This window comes from Lampetra fluviatilis, chromosome 36 (genome assembly GCF_964198595.1).
Source record: "Lampetra fluviatilis chromosome 36, kcLamFluv1.1, whole genome shotgun sequence".
NCBI lineage: Eukaryota > Metazoa > Chordata > Hyperoartia > Petromyzontiformes > Petromyzontidae > Lampetra > Lampetra fluviatilis.
In genome coordinates, this window is record NC_136310.1 from 2,454,623 (window position 1) to 2,478,791 (window position 24,169).

The 24,169-nt window shown below is 41.7% G+C and overlaps 1 protein-coding gene across 1 annotated transcript; it reads left to right on the forward strand.

Annotated features, from left to right (window-relative positions):
- Positions 1-3,048: 3,048 nt before the first annotated feature.
- LOC144945142 (olfactory receptor 51F2-like) lies at positions 3,049-3,906 on the forward strand. The gene has a single exon (XM_078873427.1). The coding sequence runs from the start codon at positions 3,049-3,051 to the stop codon at positions 3,904-3,906; it is 858 nt and encodes a 285-aa protein (XP_078729553.1).
- The last annotated feature ends 20,263 nt before the right edge of the window (positions 3,907-24,169 follow it).

The following is a 24,169-nucleotide window of genomic DNA, read 5'->3' on the forward strand; positions in this document are numbered from 1 at the left end:
CACCAATTTTGAACAGTGTTTAGAGGTGCAATTGTACTTTGACGTTTCACGTATAAACAGTAATTACATCTTAAATTACATAGTATCAAACCGTGCGACTTTGCTGCCTGTTATGTATATAGGTGCGTTGAACTTCTTTCGCAACGTACATAGCCAACCGTGCTAATCGGAGGTGCGGGAACAGTCCACCAATTACTCCAACTCAGTGTCTCTGTTGCCAAAAGAGCAGTGAGCGAGTGCCCAGCTCCCTTGCCAGCTCTGAGCTGCCGAGGGTGGAAACTCCACATTCCAACATGAGGGGTAAACCCACTTCACTGATTGACCACTGGCTCAAGGATTTTCACTTAAGGAAGCTAGAGAGCTCCTCCAGATGCTATTTGGTCGATTCTTCCACGCTTGCCAAACGTCTTGGATGAAGTGGGACTACCCACACCACTTTACTCCATCCATAGGTTACCTGCTGATTGACCAACTGTGGTGAACTCAGTTAGACTGTTGAGGGGGGGGGGGGGAGATGTGGGGTGATTGCAAAAATGTACACCATTGTTTCAGCTGCATTTCCAGTGGGACTCACACATTCCACTATAGCAGCATTCCCCCATCCATGAAGAGGCAGACATTTTATTGATAACAAATGAATGATGGCTCAAGTCAAACGGCAAACCAGTACTGCACCTGAAATCTTCCAATCGTGAGCTATCTTTTAATCCCTCTGTAGTTGTACTGTCCATTATCACTGTGTGGCCTTTAGAGTACCGGATTTAATGAATGCTTCTGTCTGCCATGGTGGCGAGATGTTAACTACCTCGCCTGGCATACAGAATGGTCGTGGTTTCGATCCCGACCGTGACCCCTGTATATTTGGAGTGTTGTGTCTCTATCTCTCTCCCCGTGGTCGCGTGGATTTCTTTCCGGTTCCTCAGGTGTTTCCCTCCACATTTAGAAACGCGCGTTTAGAGTATTTGGCTGCTACTATAAACGTCCACGTGACACTCCACTTAGTTGAGCTGTCATTTGTGGCCAGGTCGCTTCTGAAAAAAGAGCTAGAAAACGCAGTACCTGGTTAAGAAAAAAAGTTTGTTAAATTCTCACTGCTTGGACAAAGACGTTTTAATTTCCTTAGTTGCTTTGGTGCCTATAGTGGCTTTAAATGTTTTTTTACGTCATATCTCTGCCATCTCCTCTGCTGGCGTTGCTTCTTTTGCCTTCTCTCGGTATCCAACTCCGTGGCCCGCCCATTCTCACGTCGCATGCATTTTGGTCAACAAAACAGAGCTTTAAAACAACTGCAACACTGCCCTCTTGTGGAAACCCGCGACATCTTCACCGCATTGCCACCGCTCTCAACACGCCTGCCATTCATTCTCGGCAAGCTCTTCGTCATAAACAGAAGATTGAAAGACAAGCCTGCAGTGCAAGTGACTAAACTATGGCCAACATTGCAAATCACTGTGACAGCAAAACTAAACGAACTCTCTCCTGCAGCCATCTCGTGGCGAGCAGACCTCGACACATTTGCATTTAGGTCCTTTTCATCATACGCAGGGATATGATAAACATAGTTGATGCTTCCATGTTGTATTTACATTAAATGTGCCCATGTTGCAATTACTGTACATACAAATGCATGCATTCTTCATTTGAAGTGTTACATTGTATGATTGTTCTATAATTGTCATGAGTTTTAATGCCACGAGTGTATACCAACATACATATGTCTGTATCAAGAGCCCTACTCATTTCACGCTCTAATTAGGCTCACGATTCTAGGTTGTTCCATTTGCAATAAAAAACAACAACACTGCCACACGTTTAGCCTGTTACATTGCAAAAAAAGATGCAGGTAAGGCTCGATCCCATGGGAACTTGGTGACACATCGCTAATTGCTCAGGCTGCTAAATATCATGGGAGATCATTAGAGAATGCATAAAACTGACCCGGTCCACACGATCGTGAACATTGGCTCCTGCGACATCTTTGGGGATTGTTTTGATTAAACGAAGCACCTCACAATTTACTTGGCCAGCCCTCGACTCAATCGCACGTATAATACGACAGTAGCGGACGTTACAACTTGTTACTCGATTACATCAAGTGTTGATTATATTAATATCAGGTAAGAGAAATTCATACGTAACATTAAAAAAGATAGTAATCGTTATACAAACTAGAGGCATGAGTTTATCCATCGGCCCGAGTTCAATTAGAGTTGTAAGTTATACGTGTTCTCATATAATATGCTAGTTATTCTTTGGGTCTTTCGGTAAAGCCACGTAGATAGAAAAAAAATCTGGTATTTGCTTTCCTGAAGAACACCGCGTTATGGAAACACCGCGTTATAATAACTTAAATAGGGGTAAATCACAGTCCGCGATAACACGTGAGATGCGTACGCAGGCTGAGCAAAGAATCGATGCACGTGGGTAGCATCCAGAAGCATCCAGCAGCATCCACCATGTGTGATGCTACGCAGAGGCAGCAAAACATCCGCTTATTCCAACTAGCACGACAAAGATCTGTTCACTCAACCGCGTTGTTACAATTTGCCTCCGCGTTGTTAAAATGTGTTCCCTCGTACATTAACCGCGTTATATAGAATTCGAGGTTTTGAAAACACGCGTTATCGGAGAACCTCCTTTCACCCCGTTCCCTTTACCAGTTCACATTGACCAGCATGGTGAAGTATGGTCAACCAACTGCTATGGCCGACATGGTGTGGGAATGTTTTTAACCTGGCAGTGCATTGACAAAGAATTGCAAATTATTATCTATAATGTAATCACCAGCTTGGTAATCATGATACCTCGTGACATTTATGAAACTGCAGATTGTGTCGCTTGTTCAAGTGTTGCAAAATTGATGCCTATTAATAACCGATTTATGTTCCAGGCACAAGAATGGAAAACAAATATGTGAAAGCCACCATCCACAGACGATCTACAATGGAAGAAGGTGCATTTGTATACAACGCTTCTTTCAAGAATACGTCTTTCACATCTGCATCTGATACTAGCATCAGCCAGTCTTTTAACATTAAGAAGGTAGCCATGCACTCAACCATGTGGCTTCTGTCGGTGGCATTTGCAAGCTTAGTCTTGTACCTCATGCTCAAGAGCCGCTCTCTGAGACAAAAGCTTCGTTTTTTTCTGCTCATGAGTCTCATCATCAGCCAGGTGATTTTCAATTCCATCCAGGTCGTTTTCTACATACTGCTCCTGTGCCAGTATCAGCTGTCCCGGGCAATGTGCGCAGTCTACTTCCTGATTCTCTTCTCCACCCTGAACAACGAACTCTTCAGCGTGATGGCGATGTCAGTGGACAGATACGTGGCCATTTGCTGGTCGCTGAGGTACAATGAAATCTGCTCGACCGAGAAATATTGGAAAATCATCGTCGGCGTGGTTGGTTTATCCATTGTATGGCCTGGACTTCGATTGATGAACAATCTACTGCAGAAAAATTCCTCGGAACTTAATTCGCCGGTCGCTTGCTCGTTGGATGTAATGGACCCCCCTGGGGCAATGGGAGATCTGGTAACGGCTCTCATTTTAGGTCCCATCGTGATGGCTATCCTCATCAATTTTGGTTGCTACTGCTGCATCTATTTAGAAGGAAAGCGCAGCGGGAACTTAGACATGGCGAACAAGCGCGCTCGCAAAACCGTCATGTACCACTTGATGCAGATTTCTTTTTTCGTGATGCCGATGTTTCTGTACTATATCGAAAACGCGTTCTTGATTATGACCAGTCCCGTGGTGCAGAACCTCATGCTGTTTCAAACTGTGGTGTTTGGCGTCGCTCAAGGGCTGAGTCCCATTGTGTATGGCTTACGTGCTCGCGAGTTAAGAGAGACACTGCTAAGGGTGTTCTGTACCAATAGACGCATTGGGGAGGCCAACAATTGACTCAATTTCCCCCGTTGTTCATTTAACGATAGCGGAATAAGAAACGGCAAGTCGCTAGATTTACGAACGTTCGGTTCACGAAATATTGCGCTCACGCAATTGTACAAATTACGGACACTTTTCGATTCACGAAATCGAATTTCCGCGTGAACGAAATTTCACACTGCGTGCATCACGAGACCAAACGAGAACAAGCCGTGAGGCTGAGTCATCAGTCCGCTACAGCGTCTCAGTATCCCGACAGAACGTCAACTTTCCAGTCATTCTAACATGCGGATCTTTTTATGAGTTCCCCGATAAGGTTAATTCTTTTTTTAGCTTTAACTTTAATATGAAAATTTGTATTCATGTTCTCTATTGTAGTTTATCTGTGTTGTGACAAGTGATATAGGTGTGTATTTGTTAGGTTAAGAGTAGAGTTGGAGTGACTGTCCGTAACGCATCCCAAACTTTTAGAAATAAATGGAAGTGGGAAAATCATTAAACTTACGCAATTTCGTTTTCCGCGTGTTTTAGTTTTTTTTTTTTAAGAACGGCATCCCTTTTGTAAATCGAGGGACCTGCAATGATGTGCAAGTACAAAATAACAAAAAAAGAAACTGACATTTGTCAAAAACATTGCCCTAAAGAGGATGAACTTTAGTTTAGGAATTGCTCATTGCTAAACTGCCATAGAATGGCTTTGCATTTCAGTGGATGCTATACATCCAGAAATATTCCCACTTCCTCCGATTGTGGCCGATGTTAATGACCAAATATTACATTGAAATAATTGTGATAGTTATTTTTACGGTCAAGGTTATTTCATGAATTCGTGATTAACTGTTTTTTTCCTTTTTGCATAAGTAAAAATAATTCCTGAAAATGAATGGTTCACATCTTTACGCAATATGCTTACATAATAATGTTGTAGTGTATATTGTGCTAAATAATATCACATGTATGCTTGCAAATAATCTCAGATCCTATTAAACAATTGTTTTGACATAGCAGGTCACATATCCGCCCTCATCACTGAACCGCCAACAAACAGTTTTGTCAGTTTAACACGTGAGCTTTCGTGACCAATATCATCCATAATTTCTAGGTTTTTTGGATTAGATCGCATAAAGAGGAGGATTTCTCCACAAATCTGGCTATCGCCAGACAACGCTTGCTGTAATTACTGACGAAACGTCGTACTCAGATTGTAAAAGTTGTGAATGTACGCTCCAACACACCGGTGTGCTTTACCAGTAACGAATTTGCACGTTCTGTTTACGTGACAAACCTTACTCATTGGCTGTGTCGGGTGGTGGCGGGTTTAACGACGCATTTATATTTACGCGATATAACACGAAAATCACCTATATTATGGATAAACAGTTTATTTTTTGTGCGTGTTGTAACCATCGTATTCTACAGGCCTTAACATATCCGACTTTTTTGTAAAACACCCACCTCCACCCGCAGTCGCACAGCGCGTAAGCTGGATACGCGCAAATTAAAATGCACGATCTCCCGTTGCAGAAACATTTTATGTTATTTCAATTCCACGTCGTAATATTATTCTCTCATATTATTTTTAATGAGCATTATTTTTTCTCCGCTGAAACTCCGCGTCGGTGTTCAACACGGATCCCAGGATAGTATAACGACCTACGGACAATGTCTTCTCATTAGGAGTGTGCTGCTGACAATACGTAAACACTGCAATGTGTGGTTGTCGGGGATGTATGCTTCTCTCGAAATAGACGAAGCCAGGACCAAAATTGATGACGAACAATCACCGTTCTGAATACACAATGGATGCATTACGTCGGAATATCTTCATGGGCAACGTGCCACCAGGCAGGCTGATAATTAAGAAACGTTATCCGAAACAAATGAACAAGAAATAATAAAATAATAAAAATAAAACATAATAAAATAATTCTCACGACGTTTCGGCCACAACGCAAGCAGCGTCTCCCCGACAGACCTGGTCTTCACCTGGTCTTCACCTGAGGACGGCTGCTTGCGTTGTGGCCGAAACGTCGTGAGAATTATTTTATTATGTTTCATTTTTATTATTTAATGATTTCCCTTCTACGTGACTTTACCGAAAGAACCAAGAAGATGAATCCCTGCAGTCACGAAAGCTTTAAATCGAAACAAATGAACAACTTTAATTCATGAAAGCGCCGCATGTCTGCCCTACCTGTATATCGCTGCGTGAAGTTATTGCAATTAATCGTAAATGCACGGCATTGCATGTCGCCGTAGTAACTATACTCCATTACCTAGAATCGTAATATGAATGTAATCAATTAGCATTAAACATGAATGTATTAGCAAAGATAGTATGTATCAAGCGTATAAATTGTATAACACGTAATCATCTTGGAGTAATCCGATAAAGTAGCATAAGACATGGAACAACAGAATGTGAATGATTCATAAATAACATTATCCTCCTCTATTATTAATGGCACATGCATTTTCCTGTGTTGTCCCTGTGCTTATGCATGGAAGTCTTAACATGAATTGCAAAGGCGTGGCAATGTTTCCACGTATTCACTATATTACGTGATACAGAGTTATATAAGAATGTAAATGCTGTATTGTGTTAATGCTCGTGGCTGGAGTAATTTTTTTTTCAATGCTTATGATAGTCTGCATTCTATAATATGACAAACACGTTCGAATATTGTAATAAAGTTGGTGTTGCAAAACAGAATTTTACCGACTCATTCGCTGCATTTTCCCTCAATAGTGTATAGCATAATTACTTGTAATGTTTAGCATGTTTTGCAAATGCGAGTCAAGGTTTGTGTATTTGCTCAAATTATTAAATAATGAGCTTCTACGCATGCTTTAAACAATCTGAGAAATGTACGCAATAAAAAAATGGCTGTAATTATCTTTTGAAAATATAACCGAAAAAACGATGACAAACATAAAAATTGATATTATTACCAGAGCCCAAAAGACGAAGAACCTTTCAGCGGCACACAGGACGCTGAAAGGCCTTTGTCTCCCAAGCGCTGAGTGTACATCCCACCCAGTACTCAAGGGCTACTTGACCTTTGCGTTAAAAAACAAAACCGGATGTTATTCATATCAGGGCATGAACTGCTGATGAAGGCAGCCAGGTGGTTTCACGATGGAGGGAGCGGCTCGTAATGAGTTGAATGAAGTCTGATTGGGTGCTGACTTAGCTCAGCATCATGTGTCCGGGTTTGATACAATAGGTAACACTTGAGGGGAAATTGGTTGTTCGTATCTATGGGAGCCTTTTTTTCCGGCAGTACATCAAAAAAAATTCCTCTCCTTTCGAGCAATAAAGCGAGTTTTAAGATGTTCAAACGCCACGTATATACCTTTTGCTAACACTGGCGAGACAAGGCCATACACGAAGGCTGTCTCGGCTGTCGGCCAATCAGTTTTAAAAAAATCTACAAAATATCAAATCAATGTAACGTCTTGAGGCAACATTGCAGCGAACGCATTCAAAACACACTTCACTTCATACCGCCCACGAGTCAAGCAACAACACAAATCTTCACCTTTGCACTTACATACATCGGCAAACTCGATGCACCTCAACATCGCATCTCTCCTTGGAGATGTCAACGGGGCGATCACTTGCAGCTTTCCCTGTGCAGCAACGAGGCGAATCGACAGCGGCCTGCATGTGGCATTAGCCTGCCAGAAAGGGGTCGATAATTGTTTTTTTTGTAATCACAATCGAGTAACTTGTCGAATTGTTTGGCAAATTTCGGACCATGGTCTACTCTTTCCTCATGACGTCACACGATCTTCAACGTCCAGCGTGAATCAAATGGGGTGCGTTGTTTTGGTTAATTTACCACGGTGTTTCCCAGGGTCGCCTGTCAGATTCGAACCGTGAACATCTGCAGCAAGCGGCAAAATACGCTAACTAAAAATGAATATCCACCAAGTGCGAGGGAAGGTTATGTGAGAATCAGAATAAGGACACAACTGTAGGAGTGATTTTGCAACATGGCATACAACATTGGAAGCCATGTCAGTTATCGGGGTTTGCTTGCGGATTCAGAAAACTAGTACTGGTAGGAACCACCTGGTTCCACCAGCCCACAGGGGATTATTGTGTCCGTCCGTCGTGCATCTAAAAATGGGAAGGGTGGGGCTGGGTGGAGAGGGGCTGGGTGGGGAGAGTGGGGAGGGGCTGGGTGGGGAGGGTGGGGCTGGGTGGGGGGTGGGAGGGGTGGGGCTGGGTGGGGAGGGGCTGGTCACCCCGTGGTGCCCTTATAAAACTCAACATTTAACCTACTCACGCCGGCTTGTGCCCGCCCTCAAAGTTGGCCATATTTGCGGAATACACCACGCCGCCGTTGACCCTGGCCATTGACCGAGCAACCCAACGTTCCTACCAGCTCCCTCCGCAGGAATATGTTTATACTGTCACAGTCATGGAATGTTTTGACGAAGTTCAAAATGGTGATCAAAATACGAGTTAATCGTGATTATAGGCTTTTTTAACGTAGTACCAGTCGAGATTAAGGCGAGTTATTTAAGAAACGGTGTGCTGTGAAGATAATTACAGACACGTTGAAAACGTTCCATATTGGAGAATGCCAATGAGTGGGATTGACTGATTGGTGCAACCAGCGATTATTCTGGGTTCTCAAGTGTGGCGACTCGCTGGTCATCAATAAATGCACGAAGAAACATCATCACGACAAATGAGAAGTTCGCTTAATTCAATCCATACTCTGAGATGTACAATTACTGGTTTGAGTCACGTGACAACAACCCTTTTTGAGGACACATGCAAGGTGTGCTTTGAGTGTGCATCAAGAAGCCTATCGAAGTGAAAGTATTTGGACAAGTCATCTTTCAGGGGTGGCTTAATCTGAAATATGGGGCAGTGAACTTATCACTGCCAAGGAACGGAACAATTTAGACAAAAAAAACGACTGGAAATAATAAAGCATTTTTTTATATTTTGATTTACAGCTTACGTGAAGGCAGGGATTCATATTCTTGGTTCTTTACTGAAAGAACCAAGAATATACATTTTAAATAATTGCATGTATAAAATAATATGACAACATTTCAAGCGTGGCTGATTTAAGTATAATTCTAGGAGTTGCAAAAGACACGGCATGTTTTCACCATAGACAGCTTATTTAAATATTTCAAGAAATATACAACATTTAAGCTTTGTAGTTCTGCAGGCTCTCCGAACAAATGATTCTCGCCGCTCTTGTATTTCTCAATGCAACCATGATAATCACAAAGTCTCCATGGTTACAATGACACCTTGATAACACCCTACGCCTAGTAATATTAATTCATTATAACCGTGTCAAGATGCAGAGGCAGAATATGGATATGGAGCGCTGAATTAATTTCTGAAAGTGTGAACCCAGCGATTAATTGCACTTTCAATAAATTGCAATGATGGCTTAATACATCGTACCGAGTAGAACGTTTTATCCGCCACCCTTTTTACCCACGAATTATGTTATCTAGGGCTCACAGGGTCTGAAAACCCCTCGTTTCTGCGTATCTATTATTCCTGTTATTCTTAGGTTTTTTCGGTAAAGTCACGTAGGTAAAACATCAAAATTAATGAAAATAAAATAAAATAAAAACAAAAATCACGACGTTTCGGAGGCAACACAAGTCTCCGTCATCAGGTGGGACCGTCACAGCCGAATTAGCTGCATCAAGTGAGGCAATGATTCAAGAAGTAATCCCTTATAAGCAAGTTGAAGGGGGGAGGAGAGGGGGGAGCTCATCAGAATGTGGTAGCCAATGAATGGAACGTATCGGGAGGGAGGGGGCGGGGCTCAAAGAGAGCACGGAGTACTAAGTACAACGCATCGGGAGGGATTACTTCTTGAATCATTGCCTCACTTGATGCAGCTAATTCGGCTGTGACGGTCCCACCTGATGACGGAGACTTGTGTTGCCTCCGAAACGTCGTGATTTTTGTTTTTATTTTATTTTATTTTCATTAATTTTGATGTTTTACCTACGTGACTTTACCGAAAAAACCTAAGAATATGATTCCTTGCAGTCACGAAAGCTTCAAATCTAGAATTCCTGTTATTATCTGCATGTTTCCCATACTGCATTGCGGAATGGCTTCCCATTGTCTGCAACATATTTGCATATAGGTAGAGTTCATTTTAACATTCACCCGATGAAAAGTGATTATCTTTGATGTGTTTTTTTCCAGTCCTGCATTGTGGAATGGCTTCCAATTATCCACACTTTTTGTGGATAAGAAGAGTTGCTTGTGAAAGTAATCTTATATTCCATGATTTTCTACACTTTTTGCAGATATATTGAGTAAATTCACAGACGCAGGAGCCGAAGGACATCCCTGTCTCACTTCAACGTGAACCACCACTCACCACAAATACAAAGATTCCCCTAAAATCCTTTAACAGACTGTTAGGCCAAGTGTTGTTCCCGAGTACCTATGAAGGCTGGCGCGGTACACGAGGGAGTGGGTAGCCAACACCACGCCCAACAGCCTTTGTCTCCCCAAAGGCGATGTTTACACACCACACCAGGTATTCATTTGAGACTGAGTCGACCTAGGGGCGGCCCAGGGCCACTTTAGATAATCGTCACGGGTGTTGGCCGGAATCAAACTCGAGTCGCCGGGTTCGTAGCGCAGTGGACTAACCACTTGCAATGGCACTCCCCAGACACACACACGCACACACTGGGCAGAGTGAGGGTTTTTTTCCAGGACTGGAATTGTGGCTCAGCGGATATGGACGGAAGGTGCAACGTCTCTGACGTAGATTGAGCGTGTGCCTGTGTAAGATTCTGAACAAATCACTGTCTCGGTTTGCTACCTTGGTAACAAAGGTTGCCTCATGCTCGGAGCAATCAGACAGATTTCTACCCGTGAGCCTGATGGAGGTGCAAAGAAAGGCTGCAAACGCATGCCACTTCATGGCATGTAGACCTTGTGTGGTCATAGAAACAGCGCTTGCTACCATTAGCAACAATAATTTAACAACCATAGAATAGCAACACGGTCATTTTTTCTGCACGTGTTAAGATGTTCAAACACCAAACAGACACATTAGAAGGCGTCAAGTCTGTATGAAACAAATATGCGTTTGAGCATGTATGTACGGTATGATTGTTGAACTTCTTTCGCACCGTACGTAGCCAACCGTGCGGGGGTTGGACAACAACCCAAACACAAAAAGCATGGGATCTAGCATGGTGTCGAGCGTAGATTCATACGTTTAATGAGTGGATTCGGATCGCTGTATCTCTAGATTCCTGTTCGATAACACCTTAAATGGGAAAGCATACGTCCAAGGTTATCAGGGTAACGTTATTTGGGGGTGACACACTCCGACTTTATGCCTCATTATTTCATTGACTCATTCTATCGCTGTACTGCGCAAACATAAAACTACTAAACTATTTTTTTTACCAGGTAAGGCCCACTGATCTATATGTAGCTAATTTTCAGAAGCGACCTGGCCACAAATGATAGCTCAACGAAGTGGCTTATCATGTGGAGATAGACACGCACATTCCAAATATACCAAGGCGAAGTAGTGAACATCTTGCCACCCGACATTAAGTACAAAATTCAGGACTCTAAAAAAATAAATAGGTTGCAAAGGTGCACGTGGCGAAATCTACTCACTCCAAATCGCTCAGCAGATCGTTTGAAAGCAGATTGTCTCTACGAGGAAGCAACCAGTTGCGCAACTGCTTGCAACCAGTTAGAGAGACGTCCACATATCAGCGATTCAGTTGCATGCAAAAACGTTGCTCAACTGAGCGCTCAAGTAAGGATCGGATATAAATCCCACCCCTGCCCACGCTGTCATCAAAGAGGGCATGACTGTTACTGAAGGTGTTCCTTGATATTGTTATATCCATGTTTTGTTTGCTTTTAGGCACTGTTACTGTTGCTTTGCTCAATGAGCATAAAATATCAAATGTGAGGTTTGGTCAACAGTCATCATGGTTGAAAAGGCTTGCAAAGCATGTCGCATATTGTTTGTGTTGGATTGAGCTTAAAGTTGCACCCTTTGTCTTTGACAGAGACAAAGATCCCCCGTGTAGCCTTAACAGACTGATGGGGCAAGTGCTGTTAGCGAGTAGCACCTACGAAGGCCGGCACGGCACACGAGGGGGCTGGGTGGCCAACACCACGCCCGGCTCTAGCGGCCATGTTCACACACCACACCAAGGTACTCAAAATTGAGGCTGAGTCGACCTAGGGGAGGCCCAGGACCGGTAATGATAATATAATCGTCACTGGGCTCGGAGCGCAGCGCTCTAACCGATGCACCACCGCTCCCCACTGCATTGGCTCTGAGTCCCACCCACAGACATTTCTCCTCCCCATCTCTACCCCTCCTACCAGCTTTATATAAAGCTCAATAAGTTTATTATGGAATATTGTTCGATACATTTCCTTAACCCTCTGCCTTTTTTGCGTGTGAAACAAATCAGCCACGACTACACAAGGCCAAAGATATGCTCATCAAAAAGGCTAAGCCTCAATGAATACGAGTGAAAAGGTCAGTGAAATGGCAATAGCTACACAACTCACTTTTAAACGTGTCATGTTTTATCACAAATATAATGTTTTTTTTCTGGATATTCAATTTCTGCTATAAATTAGGCTAATTATGCAAATGCATTACAGGAGAATATATTTTTTTACAGTTAATATTAAAAAAAAAATTGCGTCATTCATGCAATTGCATCCCACAACAATTCTAACGTAGTATTTGTGATTTGTTTTCATATTCACAAGTAGATATTTAGTTGTTGCACTAGGGGATTGTTCCAGCTGAAATTATCTATAATTTTCTAGGACAGTGTGATTATTGCCTCTCATAATTTCTAGATTTGAAGCTTTCGTGACGACAAGGATTCATACTCTTAGTGTTTTTCGGTAAAGTCATGTAGGTAAAAAATGAAATAAAAATTTATAAAAATAAAAGAATAAAAATCAACGTCGTGATTTTTATTATTTTATTTTCATATTAATTTTAATTTCATTTTTTACCACCTACGTGACTTTACCGAATAAACTAAGAGTATGAATCTCAGAATTTTCTTTGTGCATTCTTTTTTGTGCCAGGAACTATACAGAGTAATTGTGAGATACCAGCAAATGGAAAACCATCCCCACTTTGAATGAGCAAGATTGTCACAGCAAACATTATTGTTGATATAACTAAGATCATTTTGATGGATAAAAAAACACAGATTTATTATATTATTCATACTAATAAACGTGTTAAACTGATGCATTATAGTATTGATATCGTTTTGTATTTTGCATTCCTTTTATTTACTGATGTGGGATACATAATCTTGGTTCTTTCGGTAAAGTCACGTAGAAGGGTAATAATAAATAATATAAATATAAACAATTATGTATGATTGTATTATTTCCCTTCTACGTGACTTTACCGAAAGAATCAAGAATATGAATTCCTGCAGTCACGAAAGCTTTAAATCAAAATTTGATGCGGGATATTTTACTTGATTCTCACTTTGCTTGCGTTTTCTCATTTTCCACAGGTTTCCCTTGAACAACTGCATCTCTCAAGGGATGTGCATGTCGCTGAATAAAAATATCCATCGACAATAAGGGGGCTCATGCTCAGTATTAGTTTAATGGTATCATTAAAATTGCAATTATTGGATCATAACCGTCATTAATTTATTCTTTAACTATTACGGTTTTTCAAATTACGTTAAACTATAACCCTTTGGTTGCATGAGCGATCTGACTCGTCACTGCTGCCACTCTCTCCCCATCAACACAGCACATCAGCCCGTGAGTAACCTGACACACGACATCATCCTTTCACACCCTCCCCCACCGCCCATCCTCTCGCCTCGTGGAGTGGCTCCACTCCAGCCTCTGTTTCAGATCCGCAGCCTCCTCCTCATCCCCCACTCCGATCCGTTCACTTTGACTCAGCATCATCCTCACGCCCCCAGCAACGGCAGCTCCTTAATGAACGTTTAAAGCCACGGGGGGTGGTCAAGATGTCTTGTGCCCCGCATTTTTTTCTCAAGGGTTATTTAAGTCAGAAAAGAATATGTAAACAAAGGAAAACATTAAATTAGGCGACGCAAGACATCTGGACCACCCTGTAGATTGAAAACTAATTTGTTTGGAACTGATCTTTGTGTTTAGTTTGTTCTCCTTCCACCCGCACCTCCCATTAGCACGGCTGGCTATGTACAGTGCAAACGGAGTTCAACACATATTCTTAGTTTTTTTTTAGCTCATTTACTTGATACAGCTGTCGGGCTGTGACGGTTCCACCTGAAGACGGAAGCTTGTGTTGCCTCCGAAACGTCGTAAATTTTATTTTTATTTTACTTTATTAATTTAAAAAAAAATTACCTTCGTGACTTTACCGAAACAAAAAAACCTAAGAATATGAATCCTTGCAGTCACGAAAGCTTCAAATCTAGAGTTCAACACACATGAAAAACTACCGATTGCCTCTCTTGTTAGTACTCTGTCATTTGTATGTTCCCTCTTAATCGTTTGCACTGTACCTATTTTGTATTTACTAACTCATGTGCGGTCTCTGTCTCATTCGTGCTGCCTCGTGGGTGTTGTTTGTCTGTCCTCGTCTGTGAGCTGTCTTATGTTTTACTGCCACATTTGTTAATTCGACTTTGGGGAATCGATGCAGTCATCAACGCTCTCCTCACAAACCAAGGCCTAACTGTAAAAAAACAGATACGTATTACGAAACACTAAAACTGAATTTATAAAATTGGAACAGCCACGCTGATTTCACCTGAACGAAGCGTCAACGTGTGATATGTAAAGATGCCTGAGGCAAGGCGGCAGATGATGTTTTCCCAAAAATTGCTATGGAGAAATAAATGCTTAAATATTATCTGGGGAAAAAACTTTAGCCATCTCAAATCAGCTGATGATATATTTATCATAACGTTCAACAGAAAACGTGAATACATAGAGCTTAGAAAAGAAGAATACAATTGTATCATTTCCTTCATGTAAATCTGCACTTACATTTCCATAGTTTATTTAAGGAGTTTAACACGTCGGCTTGCAACTAAAGTACATTTATATACATTTGTCAAACTCCCTCTGATCAAGTGTATTTTCCTGTTGTGTTTTTAACCAGGTCGGTCATGACTTTCATCAAAGCTCACAAGAAAACTGGGAAAAAGATCATGCAAATGTAGCCATATAAACTGCATTATCAGCAAGTCGCATCCATAAAACATATATTTAAGGACAATGTCCATTGCTGAATATATCAGCTCTGTGCATCTGTAAATTAAATTTGGTCTACGATTACTGAAATCAACACATCAATTCTGAAATGTCCGTTCGTTTCTTAGTGCAGTAATTATACTTTGCAAGCAAACATGAATTTGACGGCCGCGACGTCGTCGACAATATTGTGCGTGCAAATCTCCGTGAATATCATCATGCTCCATCTCATCATGCCCTTCACGACTGTCCTCGTGATTGTCCTTGTGGAGAAACAGGCGCTGCGTGAAAGGCCACAGTTCATTTTCTTCACCTCTCTCATGATCAACGAAGTGGTCGTTTACCTTGTGCGCATAATCTTCATCGCCGTCCAATTGTGCAAAGTGCCGATTAGCAGCTCAGCGTGCAATTTGTACCAATCATTAGTTTCCATTTACCTGGCAAATGATTTCTACAGCTTAGCGGCCATGTCCATTGACAGATACATTGCGATTTGCTGGCCACTGAAGTATAACATGATACTGTCTCCTGTCAGAGTGCGTAACGCCGTAATCACCATCGCCTTGGTTGCCGCCTCGGGCCCATTTGCCCTGTTCCTCGCAGAGGAGATTTTGGCGGAGCGCCACAACCCAAACATGATCTGCACGGTGGACAACGTGACCCTCTTCAACACGGGACAGATGCGTGTGGTGTACTCCGTTTTCCGCGTGTGCGCCTCCTCGCTCGTGGTTGTGATCAGCTACATTCTCATCTATCGGGAAGGTCGACGGTCGGGCGTGTTTAGCGTAGAGAATACGAATGCCAGACGCTCCATTCTCTACCACGGACTGCAGCTGTCCTTGTTCATCCTGCCCACAATACTGCTGCAAGTCCTGGCTGCATTTGGGAGACGTATAGCAATTACATTCCAAATGTATGAAGCTATTCTGATGACACACCTGGTCGTATTTTCAGTTGCACAAGGCCTCGGCCTGGTCATCTACGGCGTCAGAATCACACACCTCAGAAATAGCATGTGTCGAGTTTTGGGGATTAACCGAGCCGCTATTGGTGTTCATTCGTAGAGAAGCAGGACACTATGTGGCTGTGTGAATTGAAGCAATGCATCTGTTTCCATTGCATTGTGCTTTGACTACGGTGGGCTATAGAGTCCGACACATCATTGGTCACGATTTAAAATGTCGATTAGCAATTATCTGTGCGACGATTTTTCACAGCACGTGAGTGTATATGCTTTATATGGGTGGAAATTAAATGCATTGTCACAGTTCAAGGTAGCGATTCAATATGTATGGATATTCTTTTTTACGTTGTGATGAACGGTAGCAACCACGAGTGGCTTAAACAAGTGGTCCTGAAAATGCATTAGACAACATAGTGTATGTAAAAAGCATCAACTCTTATCAATGGCGCCTTGAATGATGCTGTGTGTTGCTGGTCGCTTGGCATATCGTGCCTTTGAGTCTGTGCTCAAGAACCGTGATTTAAAAATACTAATTGAAAATCACTCATTGTTAATCACGTGACACGTTGCATCCATTGTGAGCTCAATAATCCCTACTAATGAGTCAAGACATCGTCCCACCCATGCTAATGTGATTAATGCCGATGTTATGAATTCGCCTAATTAATTGCTATGCTTCATGGTATGTGTTATGTATGTAACAGTTGAGCAATTAAGTTGTCGAGTTTTTTTTTGTGTAACACTCTGAACAATGTGAGTTATGTATAGATGCATTTTTAGTGGGCAAAAGTAGGTCAAACTAACCTTGGATAATAAAAAAGCACCCAAGGAATGCTTTTAAAAATCTGCCGATTGGAATGTATTTGTTATTTCTATCATATATGTTATGTTGTAAATGTGATGTATTTAAGTTTTCGAATACGTATTCGTGACTTTTTTTATTGCTTTGATGATTACACTGCGGTTCTCATTAAATCAATGAAGTAAAATTGCGTATCACAGTCGGAAAATGAAAACGAGTGCATGCATTTGTGCCCGTCAAAGTGTGACCTAAACACATTGGCCAGGGAATTATTGTAGCAAATACAGGTGAACCTCTGGCCACTTTAAGTAAATGTGGGCATGCATATTTGAGACAGGAGCGAATAGAATCTGGGATTGTATCCCTATTACTGAGAATGCTCATTTTACGAAACCTATAATACATTGCAATCGTTCAATGACCCATACAAAAATCAATGCATACCATTCAAAAAAACAAAATATCTCAGCAGACAATACACCACTTTCATAGATGGCCTTCTGGAAGTACATAATTTCAGTAGCATTGATCCAATACAAACACTGGACCGGTTAGACATACAGTGTCTGATCAGCAGAGACAAGCTTGCCTGAATTCATTCTGGTGAATTGGCTAGGACGCTTCCTTTGAAACAAATTTACATCGAACTAGGAATCAATGTATATGTGCTAACAACCCATCGATCTGAGTTCCATTCCTGACCATGGCTAATAAAACTGGGCGATTTTCACTATTCTTATCCTGAAATAATGGTTCATTGCAGAATCGATTGTGGGTTTTAACTCGATCGTACGGATCAGAGGAATCTTGGGGGTGGATAACAGGCTGCATGGAGCCCACTCAGGCAAACATACAATGCTCATATGGCAGCGGCCATGCATTTCAATGGCTGGAACGTATGTACGTTGAACTTCTTTCGCACCGTACGTAGCCAACCGTGCTTATCGGAGGTACGGGGGAAGGACAACAAACTTAACATAAAAAGCAGTGCTGAAGAAATGATTGACACCTACAGGGCAGAATTTATTGGAACCGCCAGTAAAACACGAATTGGCTGATTACATTCGGTACCTTTTCGCAGACGATTTCATTGCATTTTGCACAGCGGCGGTCATATCACTGACCCAAGAGGCATGGTTAGCCAAGACGATGAGTTAAAGTCAACGCATGAAAAATATTTGAAACTCGCAATCACTGTTGGCTGAGTGCTGTCGTGGCCACCATCCAACTGGGTACACGATTGATTTTCATTGCACCCCTTCCGACGGTGATGGCAAAGTTTTTGGTTTTCTGAAATGTGATGTGGCTGCCTATTACAGTTTTGCCACTTACACTGGTGGCAGTCCACTTTATTAACCACCATTTGGAACCTTTTCATGGGTGGAGAGGCTGTCATCGCAACTCAAATTTAAAATATTTTTTACAGGCGCGTAACAATGCCAGCAGTTAACTTGATGGCTTATAAAAGGTACAAACGTAGCACGTGCAGCAATGCACTACAATTTATTTCAAATTGATTTTAAAATGGCATGAAGTGCTTCTATGTATAACTACTAGCAATGTTATTAAGCTGACTTTGTAGAGAACATGTGGAAGAAGGCAATGTTTGATAGGTGGTTATATTAGAATAGAATATAGAATGTTCATAATAAAAGTTTTTGGGTAAAATGTAAAATGACAAATGCTAACTTAGTGATTAAAATAATACGAAATGTATACTGTACATGTCTGGCTACTACTGATACAGAAACTTACACATTATAATTTAATGAAATTATAGATTATATACAAAGCTGTAAATTGTATTTAAACATTCTGTTTTAACATGAACATCTTGTCTTCACGCACATATATTAAATTTGAAGTTATTTAGCTAAGCAATTTGAAAGCTGATTTGAGATAAGACACTTACGAATTTGGCGCGTCTTACTCGTAAATTATTTCGGAGAAAATAGGAAGCCATTCCACAATGCATGATGGGAAGAAACACTGGGAGTAGCTGCATATAGAAAATAAACGTTTGTTGTGAACCCTACGAGCGATGAGTAATAGGGTCACGGATCAAGGGATTTCTGCTGTCCTGCGTATTTCCGTTACATGACTTGTCAAAGTATTGCAGCCAGAAGTTTCCAAACACACCGCAATAATTTTCGATTTAAAGCTTTCGTGACTGCAGGGATTCATCTGCTTGGTTCTTTAGGTAAAGTCACGTAGAAGGGAAATAATAAAATAATAAAAAATATAAAATAATAAAATAATTCTCACGACCTTTCGGCCACAACGCAAGCAGCCATCCTCAGGTGAAGAACAGGTCTGTCGGACAGACCTGTTCTTTACCGAAAGAACCAAGAACACCGCAATAATGTTCAGATGCACATATGTTAGCATGCAACTTTAGGTACTTGATAGTTTATGGCATGATTGACATTAAGGGTCTTCAAAATGAAGTTAATGTCTCAATGCAGTGACTCAGTTTCCAACTATTTTCACTTGGAGTTTTTTCATGTTGAATGCATCTATTGTGCTGTTTGTGCTTTAAACTTTCCGTGAGTAATTTATTTCTTAGAGTCAAGGGTCCATACGAAAGGAGCAAACTGCCGCGTTTCAAAACCGCTGAATAATAATTTGTAGAAAAATAACTCATGAATATGTATAGCTTAAAGGGTAACTGAAAGGTTACTTTTTATGCTTTCCTTTGTGACCAATAGTTCAGCACTGCATGCACATTTATAAATATATCCCTTAAATTGAAGAAAAAGTTTTCAATACCATGTGTCCCTGCTCACCCATGTATGGAGTGAATACATAACTTGGCCAGTTTCAACATTCCTGGTACTGTAAAATATCTCTGAATAAACAATTACGTTTAGTTTACATCCAATACAGTACTGGGAATTGTGGCATAAATTACATTTACAAATGAAAACGCACACTCGCGCTGCGTCTCTTCTGTGTTCGTCGATACTGCAGTCACGCACTCGAACTGTTAACCGACAATTAATGCATGCACTGGCACAAACACGACTTCTAGTTGTAATATGCGCGAGTATAGCAACCCGAAGACAAAATGCTGTTGTTTTGATAGGACACTCAGGACTATCGTGAAAGTCCAATGATCCATTTGATTTATTTTTTTGGGCGGGGGGGGGTTGGGCAGAACCTATTATCCGGATGCATTTGTACACATCACTCCTATCATATCAAACTTGTTTTGAAGCTCCTATCATATCCTCCAATAAATGTACTTCATTATAAATGATTTGGGGTTATTTAAGATATTAATAAACTCTTGAAAACAACAGCAGTCACGAAAGCTTCAAATCAAGATTGAACTATAAAATGATCCAATGTAAATGAATGGCTCCATACATCATTAAACGCCTACAAAATGACATCCGGGAGGTGAGTAACGAGGCATAGGTAATGGTATACTTGAAGTTACACAGAGACACATAGAGAGGAACACGCGAATTGGAGAGACATGCGCACGGTAAGTCCGTGATAATGTTCGTAAAGTAAAGTAATAGAGGTCAGCAGGACACATCACTGATGACTCAAGACAAATTATGGTGGGAACCTAGGAAGGGGGACACATCTGACAAGATGATGAGATCCACTCCTGTGCGGCTGTTAGGTGGTCTTGTTGCATCACAGCATCGTGAGAGGTGCTAGCAGCTTGGGGTTGACTTCGTACCGCAGTCGAATTGCCAAGGCTGATGGTGATTATAACAGGCGCACATCATCCATTACATACAATGAGTATGTAGTCTATGCGTTAAGTTTTATGTTGCTCATAATATAGGTTTTTGGGGTTAGATCGCGTAAATATGTGTCGTTAAACCCACCACCACCCGATACAGCCAGTAAGGTTTGTCACGAAAACAGAACATGCCAATTCGTTACTTGTACAGCACACCGGGATGTTGGAGAGTAAATCCAAATCTGACAGCGATTGTAAATGTTGTGGATTTGCTCTGCAACACACTGGTGTGCTGTACTCGTGCAGTGTCAACGATTCAGAGACAGAGTTTATAGGAGGCCTTCTTCATGAACAACTTCCACGGTCTTGTACAGACACTCTCCAATAATTGACTGTGCCGGGTGGTGGTGGGGGTATCGACACATTTAAAATTACGCGATCTAATCCAAAAAAACTATATTATGGATGATTTTGGACGCGAAAGCCTACTTGTTCAACTTTGATGTTGCTCTTTGCCTCCTAGGTATGTTCAACGTGTTCAAATATGATTGCATGACTTTTATGTGAATACTCTTAGTTTTTTTCGGTAAAGTCACGTAGGGAAAAAGTAATAATAATAAATAAAGAATAGGCAGCATAGGAATAATAATAAAAGTAGTTTATTTATATTACTATTTCTATTGTTTTAATTATTTATTGTTATTTATATATATATATATTCTGTTATTTTATTATTTATTTAGTCTTATATATTTTTTTTACCTACGTGACTTTACCGAAAAAACCTAAGAGCATGAATCCTTGCAGTCACGAAAGCTTCAAATCTAGAATTGTATGTGAATGTAGCGTTGAATGAGGATCTGCAATTCATATTTGAAATATTTAAGCTGAGGATATGACTTTGAAATAGGAAAAATAGGAAATCACGGACACTTGTATGAGTTCTGGTGTAATACACCCTTTCAAGTTGTAGGTGTTATAGTTGCTTGGAAACAGAAATGATGATGAATCAGTTAATTTCAAAATTGTATACATTGCTTTCCAAAAACGGACTAATCTTTGATGTTAATTCAACTCTCTAATTAGTGACAATTAAATAGCACCTAACAATTTGGTGGTGTAGTGTACCCGGCTAAAGCATATTAATTAAATTGAGTGTAAAAGTAAATAAATTAGTTAAATGTGTGCCCAAGCACTAACAACAACAACAAAATTTGCCAATACCATTGCCCGAGAGGAAAAACACATCACGTAATAGACGATATTGCTTGCAAGAAAGAAGGTCCTTTGCCTGAAACGTTGCCTGTTATATTTATTTATTCTGTATGGGACAGTTTTATTGACACCTTTTAAACGTTTATCTCTTTAACCAGATGATAACTCAAGAGACCAGGAGAGTCTCATTTGCAAAAGTGACCCGGTTTACTAAAATATCGATAGCAAAACAAATAAAATTATGTACAACAATGAAACAAATATTAACGAAGCCAATATGAATCAAAACAACAACAACATCTGTGTCACATGAGGAATCGAAAATAGTGCACAACCATGAATCAATCTTAAACAATACATTCCCTGCAGCCAAACTCGGCTGAGGAAGCTAATTTTTAGATTGATTACACAGGATGGCCCTGATGTTTAGTAACCCCCAATTAATTGACAACTTGTCTTTTATTTGCATATTAATTTCTGTTTCAAATAAACAATATATTTAAAAATCGCAGAGAATTAAAGGGGGGGGGGGTCACAAGACATCTGGACCACCCTGGGGTTACAACATAATGAAGTGAAATAAACGTTAAACAATTTTCAGCTAACAATTTTCGAATCTGAAAAGAGAGAATATTTGTCAAATGCGGTTCATTTTACATTTATAACGCATCGTACAGACGCGCGCTACACCGACACAAACACACAAGTAAAATAGCAACCGTATAATGCCATGCATTTTAGGGGGAAATACAATCAGCAGAGCCGTCCATAGTGGGGGTGGTGTCAGGGCCTGGGGCAACTCACACCGCGTGGGCCCCCACCATCCACGACGCCTTCCAACTAAATGTCACTTGTACATCTGACGCCGTGACATCGAAGCGTGGGGCCTCCACAAAGCGCCCCCTCCCCCTCCCCCCGATTCATCGTATGTTTGTATGTTTATATGCATGTTGAACTCTCGCACCGTACGTAGCCAACCGTGTTAATCGAAGGTGCGCTGATAGAGCGCGGTACCGTAGGGACGGCTCTATCGGTGAGAAGCTACCGAGGCCAACGCATCACGCAAAGGGGCAGTGTGGCCAGTGCCACGTGACATATTCCTCTCCCCACGGAAAATATTCAAACATTGCACCCAGGTTCTCATTCGACACCGAGCTGATGTATGTATGTATGTATTTTTACTTATTTCGCACCGTACGTATCCGACCGTGCTAATCGGATGTATAGCCAACCAGGGATGGCTTCAGATGCCACGCGCTATACATTCATATCCTCGGTTGGGAACTTAACCCATGTCACTTGAACTTAATTGTTCTGCATGAATCACGACATCACCACTACCCACGAAACATACACGACATCAACTACCATTAGCAACAAAGCGACGTTGACATAAAAAAACACACCGCCTGTACCAGGCTAGGTGCACTTTGAAGCAATGTGAAGTCTTGAAAGCTCACCGGTAGCAGGGATGTCGTGGAACAGACGCAGGTGCTATGGGATAACTTACCCAGATGACTCATAAACTCTTTACCTGCGCTCCCCCACTGGACGATGTCCACTATTAATGCTCACCCGCATGCTGCTCGCTCTTGCGAGCATTGCTCCCGTGACTTGCTTTGCTCATGGAGGGCAGCCTCCACCAAATGCCCGGTAATCACAATCAGTATATTTATTCACACAGGAGGAATCCCAATGAGCTGCAAAGCTCTTTTTCACCGATGTCCAGTAGATGTATTTCACAAAGCACCTCCTGACACCAATGGTGCTCTTGTTTGTTGATTGAGTTTTTGATTAATCTGGCCAAAATTGGCCAAGGACATAGGCCACCTTTCGCCCATGCAACCACAGAGCACAGACTACATAACTCGTGGCCAGTGAAGCCATCCTCGTCCGCGTGCGGAACTTCGTGACCCGGCCCTCCAGGTCACGTCAGCAAGCCCCCACACATCGTCCCCTGCTGGAGGAGCTCAGCGATGGGATAACCACACACGAAACAAAGATCCCCCGTATAGCCTGTAACAGTCTGTTGGGGCAAGTTCTGTTGGCGAGCACCTATGAAGGCAGGCACGGCACACGAGGGGGTGGGTGGCCAACACCACGCCCGACCGCCTTTGTCTTCCCAGTGGCGATGTTACACATCGTACCGGCTACTCATTTGAGGCTGAGTCGACATAGGGGAGGCCCAGGACCGGTTAAGATAATCGTCACCGGTGTTGGTCGTGAGGGTGAATCGAACCCGGTTCATGAGGTTCGTAGCGCAGCGCACTAACCGCTACACACACACGCGCGTGCAACGTGCATTGCTCGATACGAAACATAGGCACGTAATTCTCTTTGCACACAACGGCC